Below are 18,773 nucleotides of genomic sequence, written 5' to 3'. Positions count from 1 at the left end.
TTCGGACCGAACTTAATAATGGCATATTCATGCGAAGAATCCCAAAAGTCTGGAAAATTAAGGTGGCTTTAGAAGGCTCCAGAACTGATAATGGCATATTTATGACTTCTAAGTTGGTTGTGTTTGCTTTCTGTGCTAAATTAAGGTAGAGAACAGTTTTGTGTGTGATTTCTTTCTCCGGGTCGTCTCTTTGTTTTGTTCTCCAACGACGGCGACCTCCGGAGAGGAGAGATTCCTCTCTTCCTTTCTGTTGCAGTCTCCCTTTGTCATTGCCGTCATATTCCATCATCTTCTTTGCCAGTGCAGAGAGAGGTGGGTTCATCAACCATGACATTGTTTTCCTATGGCCCATTGTTGTCGTTTAGCCAACCGTAACGGACGGTCGCCTCTCCAACAAGAAAAGGGAACAGAGCAACCTCTGGTATCTAATGCCCAACTGGTGTTTGAGATTTTTTTTTTTTTCCCCCTAGTTTTGAGTTCTCTTTCTTTAGATTTTGCAATATTAGTGGCATTTCTCTGATTTTACCATGACATTGCTGAGTTATGTGCTGGTTTACCCAAGGAGATTGGTGATAGTAGTATCAGATTATTAGCTACTTGTAGCAATTGTAATTCTATGCATCATTGGAGGAAGAAAGAAAGAAAGAAGTACACTTTGAGATAAGCGAACTGACAGGCGTCCAGCTTCGGGATCGGAGTGGGGTTGCTCGATAACGGGTTATCGGGTGAACGGATCCATTACTGTCCCGCTAACTTCGTTTATTTTTCACTGCTCTAGTATAGACCCGACGCAGCCGACTAAGCTCGAAGTTCCTTCAGCGAAGGACCTTTGCGGATGGTAGCCGCCGAAGACGGCGTGATGGCCGACGTGCTAGCCCATGGTAGAGCCGCATGCTACAAGGTTCGTATTCCTCTCTCTGATATCTTGAATCTGGAATCGATTAGAGAAGAAGAGTAAGAAGGAGAATCCCCAATTCGCTTTTCTCTTTACACCCCTCAGGCGCGCGACGCTTTCTACGCTTGTTTGGAGAAGCAGGCAGACAAGAAGCCCACCGAGATCGCCTCCGTCGGACTCCTCTACCCCTCCGAGTGTAAGAAATTGCGGACAGAATTCGTCAACAGTTGTCGCCCTACATGGGTATCTCCTTCCCTTTTTTTTCCTTTTCCTTTTGTTTTGCTTTCTATTTTGGGATTGCGATATTGAGCTACTTGTGATTGGATAGGTGAGGCATTTTGATCGGCAGTACTGTGCTAAGAACAGGGTGCAGAGGCTTCTCGATGGGGACCAATCCAGGAGAGGTCCCATCTCTCTTCCCCAGCCTTATACTTTCAAGACCTGATCCGAAACGTATGCTTCTTCGCTCAGTTCTGTTCAATGGTCGATACTATTCTCAGATGTTGTATTGCTTTGCATTGATGCCTAAAAGATTAGGCTTTTTTTTTTCTTTATCGTAGCAATATGGTCCTAGTGTTGACAAAGCGGTATTTGTTCTTTTCTCTGTTCTTCTCCTTAAATACTTGTGTAACCTTTAATGCTCTGGGCAAACTTATAGATTATTACACCTCTTTTGTTTTTTCCCTTTTGTTGCTCTTATCTACTTGCAACTGTAGTGGAATATTTGGTCAGTTTTTGAAAGTGAAACTTAGTTTTACCATGGAAAATTGAGAAGATATGTTGTACTGGTTTGGAGATGATTGTGTTTGGTGTGCTGTTTGAAGAAAAGGTTATGACACCCTAATAGTGGCAGCTATGGTAGTTCTAGATTTTTCTGTTGTCAGTTATGTTTTCTGCTTCAGCCATGGCTAACTTGACTGAAATTTATCAGTTTCAATGCATGGAACACTCCAATCACCCATGGGCCTTCCAATTGGTGGCATTAACTACGCCACATAGTCTGGTTCAAATGTGATTAAAAGTTTAGCTTGAGTTTGTTGACAACATCCTACAGAAGCGCATCGCATAACTATTTAAATCAATCACCATTGTACAAATCTATGCATTACAGCATATCAAAGTATGAAGTATGTATGTCCTTCCGTAATCTTCTGATTTAGCATTGAGTTGCCAAGACAATGAAGGACAAAGGTGGACAAGGTCTTTACCATCACTACTACGTTTTTTAGAGTATTGCCATTGCTCTCTTCTAGCAATTTTTTATCTTTTCGCTTGAACCTGTTGTTTCAAAAAACTTCTGTTTTAACACCTAGACTCTTGCCTTAGATAGAATATAACTGAGCTCTACTTAAGTCCCGCTTAGGTGGCCATCATAGCATCTTGTTTCATATTTTAGTGTGTATATTTATTCTGAAAATCAAATTACTGTACATGTTGATGAATTAGTGGATTTTGATAGTTAACTACAGTTCTTAACAAGGCACCTGCTTAGCACTTATAAGCTATATGATTCCATGTCTGCTTATCTACCGCCTATGGTCTTATAAAATCTTAATTTGAAATTGACATATGTAATCATATTGTCCTTCGCAACAAAGTCTAGCATTTGGTTGGAGTTGTGCAGAAGTTGTCATTTAATTTGCATGTGAAGTCTTGGATCCAATCATTGATTTGGAGATTTAGCGTGCTTCAGGTGTTGATGATGTGGGAACTAGTTAGTTGCAAGCTTCAGTAGAGGTCAAGGATTGATTCCATTCTGCTAATTTCTTATAGTGCTTGGTCATATCCAAGGAATTAGATGTGGAAAATTTGAGAATGGTCTTCCTGTAGAAGTTTGTGAATTCAAAGCCCTTATAGTAGATTGAGATAATGAGTGCACCGGTACTTAATAAATATGCAAGCCAGCTTGTTTCTAGTGACTAATAAGGTTGAAGGATGTTTTACCAAGGATGCTTTACCCTACTTATTGTGTACCAATCATTCATATCTGAGGAATAAGATGTAAAAGACCTCCTTTTAGATCTTCTAACATTTGATGAGCCACTTGTGGTGTAAAGCTTATAATGTTCGAGGCTAGGCGAAAGTTGATCCTAATGTATTGATATCATGACATCTTTCCATGGGGCCTGTAATCTTGTTGCAGAATTATATAATCTGTTGATGTTTCTACTATAGTTAGGCCTACCTGACAGGAGCTAGTTGAATTGTAAAAGGAACTTATTTGTATGTTTTGACTCATCATAGTATCTTATGCTGTTCCTCCCTCCAAATTTTGGTGGACGGAGAGGGGAATTGTGTATCTTTAGTGCACCATATGTATTTTCTTTCCTTGAGTTTTGTTCTGCGAGCAAAGGCCATTGACCATGTGATAGTTGCATATTGTGTCCAACCCCAGAGGATATATGTTCACTGCATAGTGGACTTAAAAAATGTACTCTTAGCTCTTAATTTAGGGCCCCCATATGATGGTATACTTCAATGGAAATTCCACCACTTTATATCTAATGAGTCGAAAAGTTGCTCTTACTTTGGGTAGTGATCTTTCTTCTTGAATATGTCTATTTACTATTCCAATCTTTTTCTTGGCTAATTGTGCAGCTTTAATTAAAGCTGTCTATGTGTTTGAATGTTAGATGAGGGGAAGTTTATGATCTTGGCCTATCTTGAAGAGATTATTCGACTGTTCACCAAGACAACATATTTTAATTAACTAGTAACAGTAGTATTGCCATTACTAAGCTAAAGATTTTTACATTACTATAAGCAAAAACTGTTGTTGATGTTGAATCAGATAGATGAAGTATCTTTGGGCTCTTTCTATTTGGTTGATAGATATACTTTCAATGAAACTTGGGAGACATATAAGATGCCAAGAATGTGTTTCGTGGGTTTGTCGAGCAAACTTGTCAGGATCTTGTTGCTGCAGATATGAACTTAAAATTTTTAACTGGCTGCAGGTGTAGTATGGCAGATTTTATTGATGCTTGGATCTCATTTTTCCAATCAAACTTTGGTCAAAATTCCTTGATCCGAACAGCATCTCATTTGGTGGAGCATCTCTATGAGATGTTCTACACATTCTGCAATCAGGTGAGCTATGCCATTTGTCATAGAGCATGATATACATGGAAGGCAAGTAGTGAGATGGTTTCCTGTGGATGTCCGTGGACACACTGCAAACTCTCCTTTCCATGCCACTGGCCAATAAATTCTTCCGCTAGAGAAGCCAATGCAATAAATTGTTGACATCGTATTATTCACTCAATGGAGGGAATTTACTTTCACCCGGTTCTCTTCTCACCATCTCTATACATTGAAAGGAAGCTGAAGCTTCTCTAGTCTACAAATGAACTCAACTAATAGACAGGGTGTAGAAGAGATCGCACAAGCTCGGCACAAAATTAATTAATTGTGAGTATGATTCAATTGAAGTGAAGCCAAGTCGAAGCGAGTCTGAGCTTGAATCAATCCTAACTCAGGCCAAGCTGGATCAAACCAAGCCAAAGCCTAAAAGCTAGGCTATTTTTAAGCCAGGTTAAACTAACCATATTATTTAAGCCGAGCTGGCCTAAATGTTATGCTATTTTCAAGCCCAAGCTTAACTAAGTATATTATTCAAGCTAAGCCAGACTATTTCAAGTTGCCCAACCATAAAATGAGCTAAGAACTATTAAGCTTAGCCAAAAATAATATATATATATATATATCTTCCAAAAAACGGAGCTTGAGCTTAGCTTAGCTCAAGTCAAGCTGAGAGCCCAGGCTGCTATTTTGACACTCTTACTAAGTAGATCTTAAAGCTAAATCCCCATACCTCATTGGTGTTGTAGCAATTTCTACTATATAATTATGCAACTTTTCTCCGGCACCCGGGGAATAATATTCTTTTCTGTCCTATTGAATTTCTTCATATTTCTGCTTTAAAATTTTCTAAACTTTGGAATTGTGGGTGCTACAAGATTGCAATTTTGTTTTTTATTCTCTCTTTCAGTTTCATATATCTCCACCAGTCTCTGATAAGTGTCGCATTGAGACAGTTCTGCCTTTATGGATGACACAAACTACTCTACCAATAATATGTCCCGTGGAGGCCGGAAATGGTCCATTCTTTACCCTTAGTAAGATTTCCGGGCCCATTCTAGGCCAATTTTCTTATGACCGTTGTGACCCGTCATCTCTCTCAGATGTAATAATGTTGTTGGTGAAAAGAATGCCACATTCTAGATTCTTTTTGGTCTATCTAAAATGTATCATATGTGCTGATTAGGATTTCAACTTGATTGCAGTTGTAGACAAACACAAGCGTGTAATGTTTTTCTAAACTGCTGCTACAACTGCACTCAAAATCGCAAATAAAGACCACATCTTTCAAATTTAATTTTAATTTTTATATGATAGTTTCTGAATAGCTTTTTCTGAAAGTGATTTATATAAAAACAAGAGTGCAAGATAAAAAAAAAAAAAAAAAGCTATTGTCTAATGAATTATTTTTACTAATAGTTTCTTTTTGGACAACAATTTTACTACTTTAGAAAGTTTAAACAATGATATGCTTTGTGAAATAATTTACACTTAGATTAAGAGCTCTGTTATGTTAGCTTATCTAAGACATATATGGAATTGTTGACCACCAACCCTTTTCAACTGTTTTAGTTTACCACATGATGGACATTTTGGGCTCTGGGTTTTTTCTTGTCAATAATATTACCTCATTGCTTAGATATTACAAGTAAGGTGGGTAGGACTTCTACTTCATGATGTGTTAAAGAAGTTGGTGCTTTGCTCTTTCAAGGTTATCGTTTCTTTAATGCGCAATCTTTTCTAGAACACCATACCATATTTCCGTAGATAGGAGCACCTTTTCTTTCTTAGATGAAGGGCTAGGATTGCTTCCCACCAAACCTTTGTCCACCACAGGATTCTCTGTAATAAAAAATATATATAAGAAATATCTAAGCTGGTATATCCTATTCTTTGACGGGGACGGGGGGTGAGAATCCAAGATGGGAACGAATCCTGATCGTTCGATACGATTGCTTAATCTTTAGAGCAAGGTATTCGACAAAATGTCACAGAGAGAGAGAGAGAGAGTTATCTCAACTTCCATTAAATTCGATTGGCAAAAGGAGTTATCTCACGCCATCACCTGGTAATGGTTGGGGGGGGGGGGGGGGGCGCTTTCCGTTTCCGCTCACCATCTCGATAAAGACATGAAAAGAAGACGTATTAATTGACTCCCATTATCTGTCACGCGTAATTGACTATGAGATCTGCAGTGGATTTCTCTAGAGCAACGTCGTACTAACTGGGTTCAGTCAACTACGGGACGACCAATGAGATAGTGTCTTATACTCAAATTGCTAGTATAAGACTAAGCTCAACTACCCGTCTACCCCTGTTCATACAATGCCATACGTGGGTGGGCATCGATAGTATCAAGAAATATATCAAACATCCCCTGCAGTTTGCGGAGCATCCACAATCAACAAGGTTGCTCGATGTAACATGTGGCCCTACAAACTTAACTGCCAAGAATCATCTTGTCTTTATCAATCGCATTTTACTTAATTTTTTCCCCCTTTCTTTAGGAAGGCATTCCACCAAAGCTCAAGCATTCATAATCTCAATATTTCGTTGAGTGCTGGAGCATGTGTTTTATAAAAGAAAATTGTTTGAGTTCATCGTTTCTTGATAAGGTTGATCTAATTATTTAATTTATATATTAGAGAAGGTTACTCCTTTTGTTTAGCCTATGAATTAGCATACTTGCATAGTTGTAGATTTTATATTTAAAATGACATATACGTCTAGGATCTGTTCATGCTGTGCAAACTCAGAAAGTACTCTGAAAACTAAAGTTACTTAAGAAGGAATTCAATATAGAGGCAAAACATTAAAATTTATCAGAAGAAAGGATTACAGATCTATACTTTAGACGAGTCTATATTTGAACCAAGTCAATCAATCGACGAAAGGTAAAGAACGCCATTGTCTTTGCTTACTCATAAAATAACTTGTAAATTAACTGGCTCCGTTTGTTGAAATCATGTCCTCAAAGAGATCCTATTGTCCAACCTTTTGTGGAATTCCACAAGTAGTTTAATTACCAAGTTTAGTGCTAAATTTGGCTAGTTACTGGTAAGAAGCCTTCCTTGTCAAATTAAATCGAAAGATTAGAGAGACTACGCAAGTCTTGGTATTTGAATGGGATCTTTGAGTTCATACGAAGAATCCTCAGATAAAATATTTGAGGTTCTAGTTCAAGTTTTACTACCTAAATTCTTAGTCTAATTCTCAATCAAAAGCTTAATCCCGTGCGTCACGAGCCTTCTTATTTTAAAATAGATCATCTGATTCATCATCTAATAAGGGATTCCAAATCAAAACATAATTAGTGACAGGGCAAGGGAGGTGGACCCAACTAAAGGGAAAAAACAAAGAAGTCATTAATAATGTAGTTTCACAATATATATATATATATTTTCAATTCAAATAATTTGAGTAAATATGAGCAAAGTTATTGCTCAGCATTACCCTTCTCTTTCTTGAGAGAGCTTGACAGCAGCACAAGGAGAAGAGATGATGCTCCACCACCCACCCTTAATTCCTTTTCCTTTCTTTTTGTCCATGATTACTTTCACCATTATCCTCATACTTGCGGACTCCAATATATATGAGTTACTATATCTTTTAATCTTAAATTTCTCAGCAAAAATACGTCATATATGACGCAGTCGTGACAAAAGATAGGTCCCATGAAAGTGAACTGATCCGTCTAAGTGATCCAATATTTAATGGCCCACGAGTTATCTCTTATATTTTCTACTGCTGTAACTCTAACATTAATGGCTAGGTGACGATCGACAGTAGTAGGTAATACGTACATAATTAATTGGTTATACATATTCGCGCTTGGGTATATAATGAATTAACGTTCACTTAACGTCCTTGGTGAGTACGTACTCCAAATACATATGTACTTGGAACACAATTCGAATACAATACGTACTCTAAATTTATTTAACGTGCCACGTGGCACTCAGAACATAATATCTCTGCAAACTTCACCTTCATTTGATGAACACCATGCATACATCGAGGGCTATAAGAAAAATAATAGAGTTCTTCTTTACAATAAATAGAAGCAGATTGCCAATGTTATCCTTTACATCATAAAATAATAGCATTTGTGAACATCCGAGCACGTTTTTATTCAGATATATATAGCAGCTAAGCATCATCCGACTGTAACATAAGTGGGTCGTGTCGTGGCATCATGACAGGAAGATGGCCCTTCTCCTGAAGGCTTTTAACTGTATCATAGAGGCTTTGAACCACTGGAGTGAATTCGAGGCCAAGGTCTTTTAGACGCTTGTTTGAGAACTTGTAGGGTTGCTTCCGGGGATTTACCTCGTCGGAGCATCTGCATATATACGCACACATTTATATGATATTTAAGCTGTTAGATACTAAATCAATAAAATATATATAAATATTTAGACAATGTCAGTCGTGTGGCATTAATGTGAGTCAGAGATATGTAACAGACTGAAATAAAGTGATTGAATTGTGGTTCATGTGCCTTCATCACAAATGTCCACCTCCGGTGATTATGATCTTTGTCAGTTTTTCGTGTTAGTTAGGGTTGTAGGCTTTCGTACCAAAGACTTGAATACCTCTAAATGATCCCTTAGATGACTCGATCCATTGGATATGTCTTGCAATGTGACAAAGGTGGGAGAAACTTGGGGAGAAGTAACAGTAGGAATAGCTACAAACTGGAAATTGACGTCCAATGGAAGTCATGGATGTTGTTTTGACTACTGATTGTTTATTTTGATTCTTAGCTTGATTCGTATGAAAAGGCCAATAATTTCTTTGGCTTTCTACAATTTAAAGGCTTCTATTTTCAAGTTCAAAAGCTGAACGTTTAACCTCCCGAGAGGATATATATTCAATAAAGGTATACAAGTCGTTGTCTTTATGCATTCTTAAATAGCGTATATATATATATATATATATATATATAAAAGAAGCTATTAGAGCTACATCATTAATCAATAAATCAGGATTAATACAAAAAAATATAATCAAACAGTGACAAGTTAGACATAATTAGCTTTTTTACTGTTAGGCATGCACTTGATATAGATGTATATATATTTATATATATAATATCCTAATTAAGATTATACAGTACGTATATGTTACGAAAAAGAACTATGTGGACGTGTGCAGTTATTTTATACCAAAGTGCAAGACGACGCTTAATTTCTTACGGCCTCTAATTCCCACTTCTTGTATGCCACAGAAGACGGGCATTACTGAACTATATCTTTGATATTATCCTCCAAATTGCTAACTACCGTTCGTTTGCAAGTCCTCTTGATCCTTCCACAGCCTCTAGTTCTTCACATAGTCCCACAAATGGAGCTACGTGGAATCATCACAGTTTGAAACAATTTTAAGTAATCGCCATCTCCCTTTCCTTGTCAAGAAACCCTTGACGTGCACACAGTAAATTAAATCCATCTTGAAGCGGAGTTGGTTAAAAGGACCCACCACTAACCATACTCTTAATATTAATCACATAAATCAATCGATTACTCACGGCAAGACAGAGATAATAATAATAACCAAGTAGGAATAAATAATAAGGATAAGTGGCAGGATAAAGTACTTGGTAGGGACGGGGTATTCCGGGAATAACTTGCCCAGGATACGGACGACGTCCTCGCGGTGGAGGACGCTCTCGGCGCACAGGTACCGCCCGGACGCTGCCGGCGACTCGTAGACCCGGACGTGCGCCTCCGCCACGTCCCGCACGTGCACGTAGGCTTGGACGGCGTTGGTGTACTTCTTGGCCGACCCGTCCAAGTACTTGAGGATGTGTGCCACGCTGGCATTGACGGTCGGCTGCAGCAGCGGCCCGAGGACGAGCACTGGGTTCACCACCACCAGGTCGACTCCTTTCTCCTTCGCCAACTCCACCGCCGCCTGCTCCGCGACAGCCTTCCCATAGCAGTACCAGTTCTGAACCAAGGTATATACTTTCAGTCATGCTGTTCTTTTTCTTTTTCTTTTTACTTTTTAAACATGGCATCATCATAGGCGAACTAAATATACCTTAGTTTTCTTGCAAAAATCAAGGTCGCTCCAGCACGACTCATCGACGACGACATCGGGGCCGCGATTCGGGTTCAGGGTCACAGCGCCGATGGACGAGGTGAACACCACGCGGCGCACGGTGCCGGCTTCGGCGGCCGCGTTGATCACGTACTCGGTTCCTCTCACTGCCGGCTCGACCATCTGCTCCTGTTTAGTAACAAGTATCAATTTTTTCAGCTTAATTTGGAGACTAAAATATGTTCGAGAGAAAGAGATAATTTAAAAAAAAAAAAAAAAAGTGAGTGTTTCTACAGGGTCATCAGTGACAGGAGAGGCCGTGTGGAATACTCCCTGGCATCCTTCTACGGCTCGTTGGATCGCGTGGCAGTCCAGCAAATCCGCTTTGCATAGTATTAATCTCTCCTTGGCTCCTTCCATGGCTCTCAAGTGCCCGTTCTTTGGATCATCTACAATTCCAAGTAGCCATAGATAGAAGCTTAATTAACATATCTTTCTATAACGTACTCATGCATAATTCATATGTATATGTATGTACATATGTATACCTGGATTCCTTACAGTTCCTTTGACAGTGTAACCCCTCTCCAAGAGGTGCTTCACGAGCCATGAGGCGATGAAGCCTCCGGCACCGGTGACGCACACGGTCTGGCCGTGGCCGGGGAGCGTCGTGCCATCGATGGTCATGTTGTTTCAAGTACGTACGAGCGTACTACTTCCTGGATAGCGTGTGGACTCTATTGGAGCAGAAGAAGACTAGTAATTTGCAGTTGGGGAGAAGATCGGAAATGGGGTCGGTGTGTTTGGTAGGAAACGTGGTTGAGAGCGAAGAGATTGGAGGAAGGTGGTAGGTTTATAAAGGGAAAAAAAGATAAGGGGTTGGGAGGATGTACGTGCGATGACCTCAGTTCTGGGGACTGTAACTGAGAGGGTTAGGTAACGTGGTAATTTCGATCGTTTTATTAGTCCAAGTGTTGGGTTTCTATGTGAAGAGTTTGGGATTATATATATGTAATCTAATCTATATGTATGTTACTTTTGAGTTAGATTAAGGAAAGAGAAAGGAGAGCTAGAAAGAAAGAGATGCCAACCAACTACTACTGGAAGATTTAATAGGAGGATAGATGAGTAGGTGAGGTCGGTAAATAAGGAAATGATTTAAAGCATTATTACCGTCCAATATCTAGTTTGCACTGGTAAAATGTCTCGTAGGTTCCACCATTAGACGGAGTTTTTAGTTGGTCGCGTATGGACAAGTCGATTGGCTTTAATTAATCTTTTCGTTCTTTCTTGTTAATTGGGCAACACTAATTTAATTCTCTCAATTATTCAAAATCATCAAATATATCATTCCATTAGTTTACCATTAACGTTTTCAGGAAATCTACCACATATATCTCACATAATCGATCTCATTATTGACTAAAATACTCTATTTTTCAATCTCTTGTTTTCCTCTTCCTCTTATTTGCCATATTTCTCCTAAATCTCAATCTTATGTATATATATATATATATATATAACACTCCCACCAATACACTTATCATCACCAATCCCCCCAATAGTTTTTCTTCTCTTTCTCCCAAAATCCAATCCCAGATATAAATCTCACCATCATCACCAACTCATCTAATTCTTTTATCTTTCTCTCAAACCACTATTTAGAAATAAATCCCACCATTTATAAGTAAGATCCTTTCCACCTGTGATATAAACCTTAAATCCTAATTTGTTTTTCTTATATCACTTGTGGTCCTCATCTTTCTCTTTCACTCAAATTATAAGCCTAAGAATGATTTAAAAAAGCCATCACCGTCACTACAAATCCCAGTAAACATAAATTTTTTAATTAAGATTATAGTAATACTTTTATATATAAGTTTTGTTAAGGTTTAATGATTCTTTAATAGCTGAGGGATTCAGACGAGAAAGGACGAGTGGGTGGCAATAAAAGGCACCTGTTGAAGTAGTTGAGAGGGTAAAACTGTAATTGTACACAAATAAATTAGAGAAGATATATATGAATTCATGCCTTGATGAGGACTTATATCTAAACCTTTTATTCAAATGGTTTGATCCGAGGATTGAAAATAAAGTCAGATTAATGTGTATGACTTGGTTCTTTGTAGTTCAGAATATCTTTAGATTAATTAATGTAAATTGTTAATTTTTTATTCAAACTTAATAGAGAAAATAAAAATATCAAAATTTAAAAGAGAGAAAATTTTCACCATAATAAATTTTAAAATATCAAAATTAATTTTCTTCTTCCATTAAATTTACTCAAATATATTTTTTCTATATAAAATTACATGCTTAAAATTTTAGTTATTATCTAACCATAACAATATCTCTCTCTTTGAATATATGATTATGAGAAGACAATGTTCAACCATCTTAAAAATATGCCGTAGAAGATTTATATTTAGTCAAACAATAGAATTATTAATCTCATAGGGGTATCATTATATATTACTCTTCCTCCATTAAGTTTGGATGGAAAATTAATAATTTCACAATAATCTTAATCACAAAGAAGGGTAAAATAATGCCATTTTGTAGTAAATACGTTAAATTTTAAGTTTAAAAAAAAACTATATACATTTCATACTACTTGTGATGTGCCATGGTGAGATTGGCAGTCCATTTCTTTGGTAATCAAGAGCTTATCATAATAAAGAGTCTTTTAATCTTCTACGGAATGGGAAGTAAAGTTCCAACGTACGTACGAAGGGAACGAATCTAAGGTTTTATTATACGTCATCTCTCACTTGGTGTTTTAATACACCTAATTTTGTTTTAATAGAAGATTAAGATTTCGAATCTCTATGCCATGCCTTGACTAAGTGTACCTTCACTTTGAGAGATCCAATGAGAAGTAATTAAGAACTCGTAAACAATGTTTATTGATCGTCCTCGTTATGTCTTAGGTTCCAATCCTAACGCTATTCATTATAATAAACCTAAATATATCGACATGTTGTATTTGATATATCTTGAGAACCAAACCTTACAATATGATAGACGAGTTGATCAGCGCGATCACTAAAACATACTCCTAAAAGATGACCATGAAAGAGCTTCTAGGTGGATTAGTCTTCTAAGTATATACTATTAAAGCAACATTGCTATCTGTGTTTGGTGCGAGCTGCAGGATATGACTTATAAGAGACAAGTTTGACAAGTTTGTTTCAACTTGATTAAGCGTGTGCTGATGTAACTGTTGCATCTAATTAGGATAAATATATATATTTATAGCAAACTTATCATTGGTACTAAGCTTTCTTAGATAGCGGAAGAGTGCGATCCTTTCTTCTTTATCATCTCAAGTATTAAAACGTATTTTGATTTAACTCCATTTCTTGCGATGTAAGCAAGAAAGGGAAAGAACATTTCGAATCAAATTAAACTTCATTACAAAGTTATTACTCTCACCTGTTTCTCTGCAGACCGTCTTATATTCCGGGCATCCATCCATCCCTCCCTCTAGCATCTGGGGCTTAAGATATTATTGTAATGGGCTATTGGGCTCTTATAGGAAGGAAATTAACTCATTTTGATAGCCCAACCGATCCAATTTAATAAACGTGCTAATGCTAGAGCTCAGAAATATCGCCCATATTATGACTCTACTTATACATCATTGTTATCTGGATTTGTATATTACTCTTGGATTATATATTTATAACTTGTTAATAAAAACGAGGCTTGTTTTATGCATACCGTTGGATGTGCGTCAACGCACATTTGATGACTCAAGTTGTACTCGAAGATTTTATTTTAAGTTGAGCGATTTTCACCCTTTCTTGTTTCCCGAGAGTAGTTTTATCATCGCCGGTGCCGGTTCTTCCCCTCTCCCCTCTTTTGAAAGAGTGTTTTTTTTATTTCTTATTCCTTTTAATCTTTGGAGTTTTTGTCAGGGCGTAATTAAAAACATTGGGTAATTGTGATTCTTCAATTGCACACATCCAATAAAAACATTGGATAAATGTGATTCAACAATTAAACACGTCCAACTCAACTACATGTTGAGATTAACCCTGCTAATCAGCAGGTGACTTTTATCTTTTGCAATGTGTGCTGCCCTCTTTAGTTGCTTTCAGAAATTATGTTTGAAGTAAGTACTTAATTGTTCACCTTCTGGTGATAGATGATTAACAACTAAGTTAGGTGATGTCTCATTTGCTATCTCAACTTTCTTACATCGTCCAACTGTGCAATTGATCAAGGCTTTAATGGTGGTAGGACACTATATATGCGCGACAAACTCTCACACCCAATTTGTGATCTATAAAATACTCTCGGTTTTATCTTTTCTGACAACTTAGACTTAAATGTTATACGAAAATGATCAACAACTGGAGATAACAGTCAGAGCGTTGAAGTCAATTAGCAAAAAAGATAGGCGAGGAAAGTGCCTACATTGTAGCTTTTGAAGGTATATTCACATCTAGATTTAAATTCTAAAAGTCAAACTATGCTCTCTTCTAGAAAGTGAGAAAAATGGGATTAGATTAGTTATTCGATCGGCTCTATAAATTATGAAAATAATAGATGAAATTAAGATTTTCAATTTAATACTATATCTCCAAAGAAAGGAAATAATGGGACGATACTTGCATTGGCACTAGCTCTAGTAGGGTTTGACGCAAAATCTCCTCTCTCCATCAAAGGAGATTTTCTCTCTCGCCAACCGGTGGTGAGGCTTTCCTCACTCCCCTCCCTTAACTGACGGACTAGGGGAAGGAAGAACCCACTTTGCTCCTTTCCCCTCACTTCTTTCTCTCCCTTCGCTCTTTCCCCCTCTCTCTTCCTCTCTCACTAGGGGTGTAAACTAGTTGAGCTTGAGCGAGCTAAACCCAGCTCGGTTTGGCTCGACTCGAGGTGAAAACTCAATTCGAGTTGGAATAAGAGTTGCTTTAACTAACTATGCTATATGTCATTTATACTTTTATTTTGATATATATATAATATCATCTCACATATTATATGTCGAGTCTATTCGAACTGAGCTCGAGCTCGATTAACCTTTTGAGCTCAAAAATCTAGCTCGGCTTAGTCATTTAGAGCTCGAGCCAAGCTCATGAGCCAGCAAGCTTTTTTGACAACACTCTCACAATCATGCCAAAGTCATTAATCACCACAATTATCACCGTCAGTCTACTTTGTTCTCCATTGCCAAACCCACTCTACACTATTACCCTTCTTCTCCTCTCCCTTGTTGAACTCGAGCTTGGTCAGCACTTCTAGCCAAATCTGAGCTTGCTACGTTCCGAGCACTTGCTACCTCCCTCATTGGGTTAGGATTGACCAAAACTCACTCGGTTTTGCCATTCTCTACCGTCACCATTGCCCAAGCTTGGCTGCCACCCTATTGTCGGTTCTCTTGCTAATCTGCTGCTGCTGTGGTAGCTCCACCATCGCGGACCCTCCTTAACTCAATGGTGCTTTCAATTGACAGGCCCCACAACTAAGCTAGGTGGTGAGGCCCCTCTAACAGGGTGAGGGCCTAGGACCTATTCACAGCTGTTGTATAACTATCTTGGCTGTTTGATTTTGTTTTGCTACATAGTAGTGTTATGGTGTAGTAGGTTTTATTTAATTTGTATTTCAAGTAGGTGATATTCGATACTCCAACCTTTAAGTACTTTCAAGACTATGTATTAGGTTGCTGGACTAATGGAACTTGTAGTTAGCAGGCTGATAATGTCAAACTCAAGACTCTTTGCTCTTGGGAATCTTTTGGGTTATTCTTCATTTTATTATTATGTTATGCCTTTGGGCTTGATATTCTAGATTAATTTAAAATGTCATCTATCATAGGTTAAATATATGGCTTGTGTTAAAAGTCATCGCTCTATCTCCTTATTCTATGTATCAAGCTTTTTCGTTGTACTCATTGGATGTAAATGAACTATCTACCGGCTTCCCCTAGTAAATAATAATAGGATGATGATATATGGGTATTGATCTTATATAAAAAAAATTAGATATTCACATATATAAGTAACAAACTAACAATCCTAATTACTTATCTTTTAATTTTTTTCGATATCTTATTAGTATTTTTATTTATTTAAAGTATTTCTACATTAAAAAGCTTTACATTTTTATTTATTATTAAGCATTTCTATATTAACTTTATTCTATTACTTTTTATTTTAATTTTGATTATTTTGAATTGAACGTGATTAATTAACATAACAAAATTTAGATGATATAATTTAAGTTTAAGATAATTAATATTAGTTTAAAATAGTAATTAGCATCATAAATTTTCTTTGTTAAGAATAATAAGATTTTTATCCTATATACAATAATGTATAAATAGATTAAAATTAGAATATAAAATTAGTAACCTAAAAAAAATATGTTATCCCAGAGGATAAATTTAACAATCACTTATCCATCCGCTTATCCAATCCTATAAGGCTACAACCAACCAAATCGGACGCACTAATCTTTATCCATAACTAGCTAAATCTGGAAGTGGATGCCATCCCACAAAACTATTACCACTATTAATCACCCGTCATATTCCACCGATGCCAATGGATAGATAGCACATAACCTCTGTCATGGATTGCTCGGCGCCTAATTTTGATCGTTAATTTAGCGGATCCGATTCATTTCCAGGTCAGCTTTTCCTTATTTCTCTTAGCTATTATCAGTTGACATTTTAAAAGATGAAACTTAAAATAAGCGGAAGAGACAGGGCTCCAATTAATATGAGACGCAGAATTCATAGTAAGCTATTCATCTCCTTCCTTTTCAAAAAGATAAATAATAAATTTCTACATAGAAACTATTTGTATCTCAAGTTTGACCTCCCTATCGCATAATTTCGGTATTCCATCTTGTTCACATGTAGTTGACTTAGCCCATCAACCCGAGATTTGACCAGCAAAAGCTTTTCTCTCGCACGCGATTGTCGCTTCCCCTCAGCCATTAATGAAGAAGTTCGTTACATTACAACAAATTGACTGCCAAGCCTCAACGAGAGCTTTTAAATACAAAGCCGGCGATGTCTTTTCTCATCAATCCTCTTCCTCGTCTCTGTCTCTCTTATCTCTCAATGGCTTCTTCTGCTCTTGTTCCAGTCCTCTTCCATTGCTATGCTACTCTGGTTCTCCTTTCTTTAGGCCCCGTGATGGGATTAACTCTGGAGTCCGCGAGAGATTTCCTCACGAGAGAGGAAGACACGATTGTGTTTAGCCTAATTGAGAGGGCTAAGTATCCATATAACCCTCCTGCTTATGATCCTTCGTACTTAAGAGAGCTTGGCCGCTTCGGAAACCGAACGCTCGTCGAGCTCTTTGTCAGGGAGAGCGAGGCCGTTCAAGCCAAGGTGTGATCTTTTTCCTTTTCTTTTTAATTTTTTAAAGGGTCTGCATGTGTGGAAATTAAATGTATAATTAATTAAATAACCGTATACACGAAGTGGTAAAGCACTCTTCCCTTCTCATTGGATATTTGGATGTGAAGAAGATACTGTCAAAATGCAATATATTTAGCTTAGATTATCAAGATATTGTACTTCAAATATATGAAGATGGTCGTTTGTTTATGTATAAAAACGGCTAATCTAAGAGATTGTTTAGAGCTTAACTGAGGAGATCAATTGTGAAATATGATGAACGGATATCTATTTATGTGGCTAATTAGTAACAATAGTACCAGCAACAGACTAAGTATGAAGATGACATTTTATCTGAAACTTGTCTGTATTCTAGTTGTAAGATATTATCAAACATTTTATAGGCTGGACGCTATCAAAATCCAGAGGAAGTCCCTTTCTTCCGTGGTGGTTTATCGTTGCCATTAATTCCTCCTTACAACTTTCCAAAGGTAATTAATTTACCTCTCCACTGTTTAACATTCAGCATTAATTCCACCCTAAGATTTGCAAGATGAGTTATATTATTTCATGTTTTATTCCAAGTCTAGGTGTTGTATCCTTCAGCTGCATCATTCAATGTGAGCCAAACTATATGGAATCTATACTTCAATGAGTTGCTTCCACAGTTCACCACCAAAGGCACTGACGGTAACTTGGCCTTAACAGTGGCATCAGATCTTGCATGCTTGCAAGTAAGAATTCTTCACAGTGAGATGTCATCATATTCAAAGAATAACTAAAATCTAATCCATATTCAATGTCAAGGCCCTCTCAAGGAGGATCCATTATGGCAGGTTTGTAGCTGAAGTCAAGTTCAGGGGTGCACCTCAGGACTATGTTCCTGCGATCCGCGCGAAGGTCTTCTTTCTCCTATTAATTCTCTACTACCAATCCATTTCAAAGGAAACCAGTTATCGAGATCTCAATGCGTTTCTTTTTTGCAGGATAGGAATGCTCTGATGAAGTTGTTGACATCTGAAAGCCAAGAAGCAGTGGTCAAGAGAAGAGTGGAGAAGAAAGCAATGGTGTTTGGGCAAGATGTAACCTTTGATAAACCAGTCGATACTGGTGATAGCAATAGCAGTCGGGCCAGTTACAAGGTTGATCCAATGGTAGTTTATCGACTTTATGGAGATTGGATTATTCCTCTAACCAAGCTTGTTGAAGTGGAATACCTTCTTCGACGTCTCAATTGATGGATTGCATTGTGACTAATTTTATTAGTTCATTGAACGGATCATGTAGGTGATCGTTCCATGTATGTTTTGAAAGATTATACTGCAGAAAGATAAAACCCGTCTTCAGATTTGATAGATGAATAATTGGCTGGCAATATTAGCTACTAAAATATGA

The 18,773-nt window shown here is 37.4% G+C and overlaps 3 protein-coding genes across 3 annotated transcripts; 2 read left to right on the top strand and 1 right to left on the bottom strand.

Moving 5' to 3' along the window:
* The first annotated feature begins 706 nt into the window (after positions 1-706).
* Positions 707-1,579, top strand: LOC140779061 (uncharacterized). The gene is made up of 3 exons (XM_073124015.1): positions 707-901; positions 1,001-1,138; positions 1,224-1,579. The coding sequence occupies exons 1-3, from the start codon at positions 836-838 to the stop codon at positions 1,338-1,340; spliced, it is 321 nt and encodes a 106-aa protein (XP_072980116.1). The 5' UTR covers positions 707-835; the 3' UTR covers positions 1,341-1,579.
* A 6,368-nt stretch (positions 1,580-7,947) lies between these two features.
* On the bottom strand, positions 7,948-10,988 carry LOC140779060 (cinnamoyl-CoA reductase 1-like). Its single transcript, XM_073124014.1, has 5 exons — positions 10,570-10,988; positions 10,316-10,470; positions 10,022-10,210; positions 9,576-9,928; positions 7,948-8,318 (listed from the first exon to the last, which is right to left on the bottom strand). Exons 1-5 carry the CDS (start codon positions 10,706-10,708, stop codon positions 8,126-8,128), a joined length of 1,029 nt encoding a protein of 342 aa, XP_072980115.1. The 5' UTR covers positions 10,709-10,988; the 3' UTR covers positions 7,948-8,125.
* A 5,756-nt stretch (positions 10,989-16,744) lies between these two features.
* Positions 16,745-18,729, top strand: LOC140779072 (chorismate mutase 2-like). Its single transcript, XM_073124027.1, has 5 exons — positions 16,745-17,369; positions 17,783-17,869; positions 17,969-18,112; positions 18,186-18,278; positions 18,365-18,729. Exons 1-5 carry the CDS (start codon positions 17,046-17,048, stop codon positions 18,614-18,616), a joined length of 900 nt encoding a protein of 299 aa, XP_072980128.1. The 5' UTR covers positions 16,745-17,045; the 3' UTR covers positions 18,617-18,729.
* The last annotated feature ends 44 nt before the right edge of the window (positions 18,730-18,773 follow it).

The sequence above is a fragment of the Typha angustifolia genome, chromosome 15, assembly GCF_048772165.1.
Source record: "Typha angustifolia cultivar Huaian chromosome 15, ASM4877216v1, whole genome shotgun sequence".
NCBI classification, from domain to species: domain Eukaryota; kingdom Viridiplantae; phylum Streptophyta; class Magnoliopsida; order Poales; family Typhaceae; genus Typha; species Typha angustifolia.
Note: the sequence above shows the minus strand (reverse complement) of the source record. Positions and strands in the feature narration are given on the sequence as shown.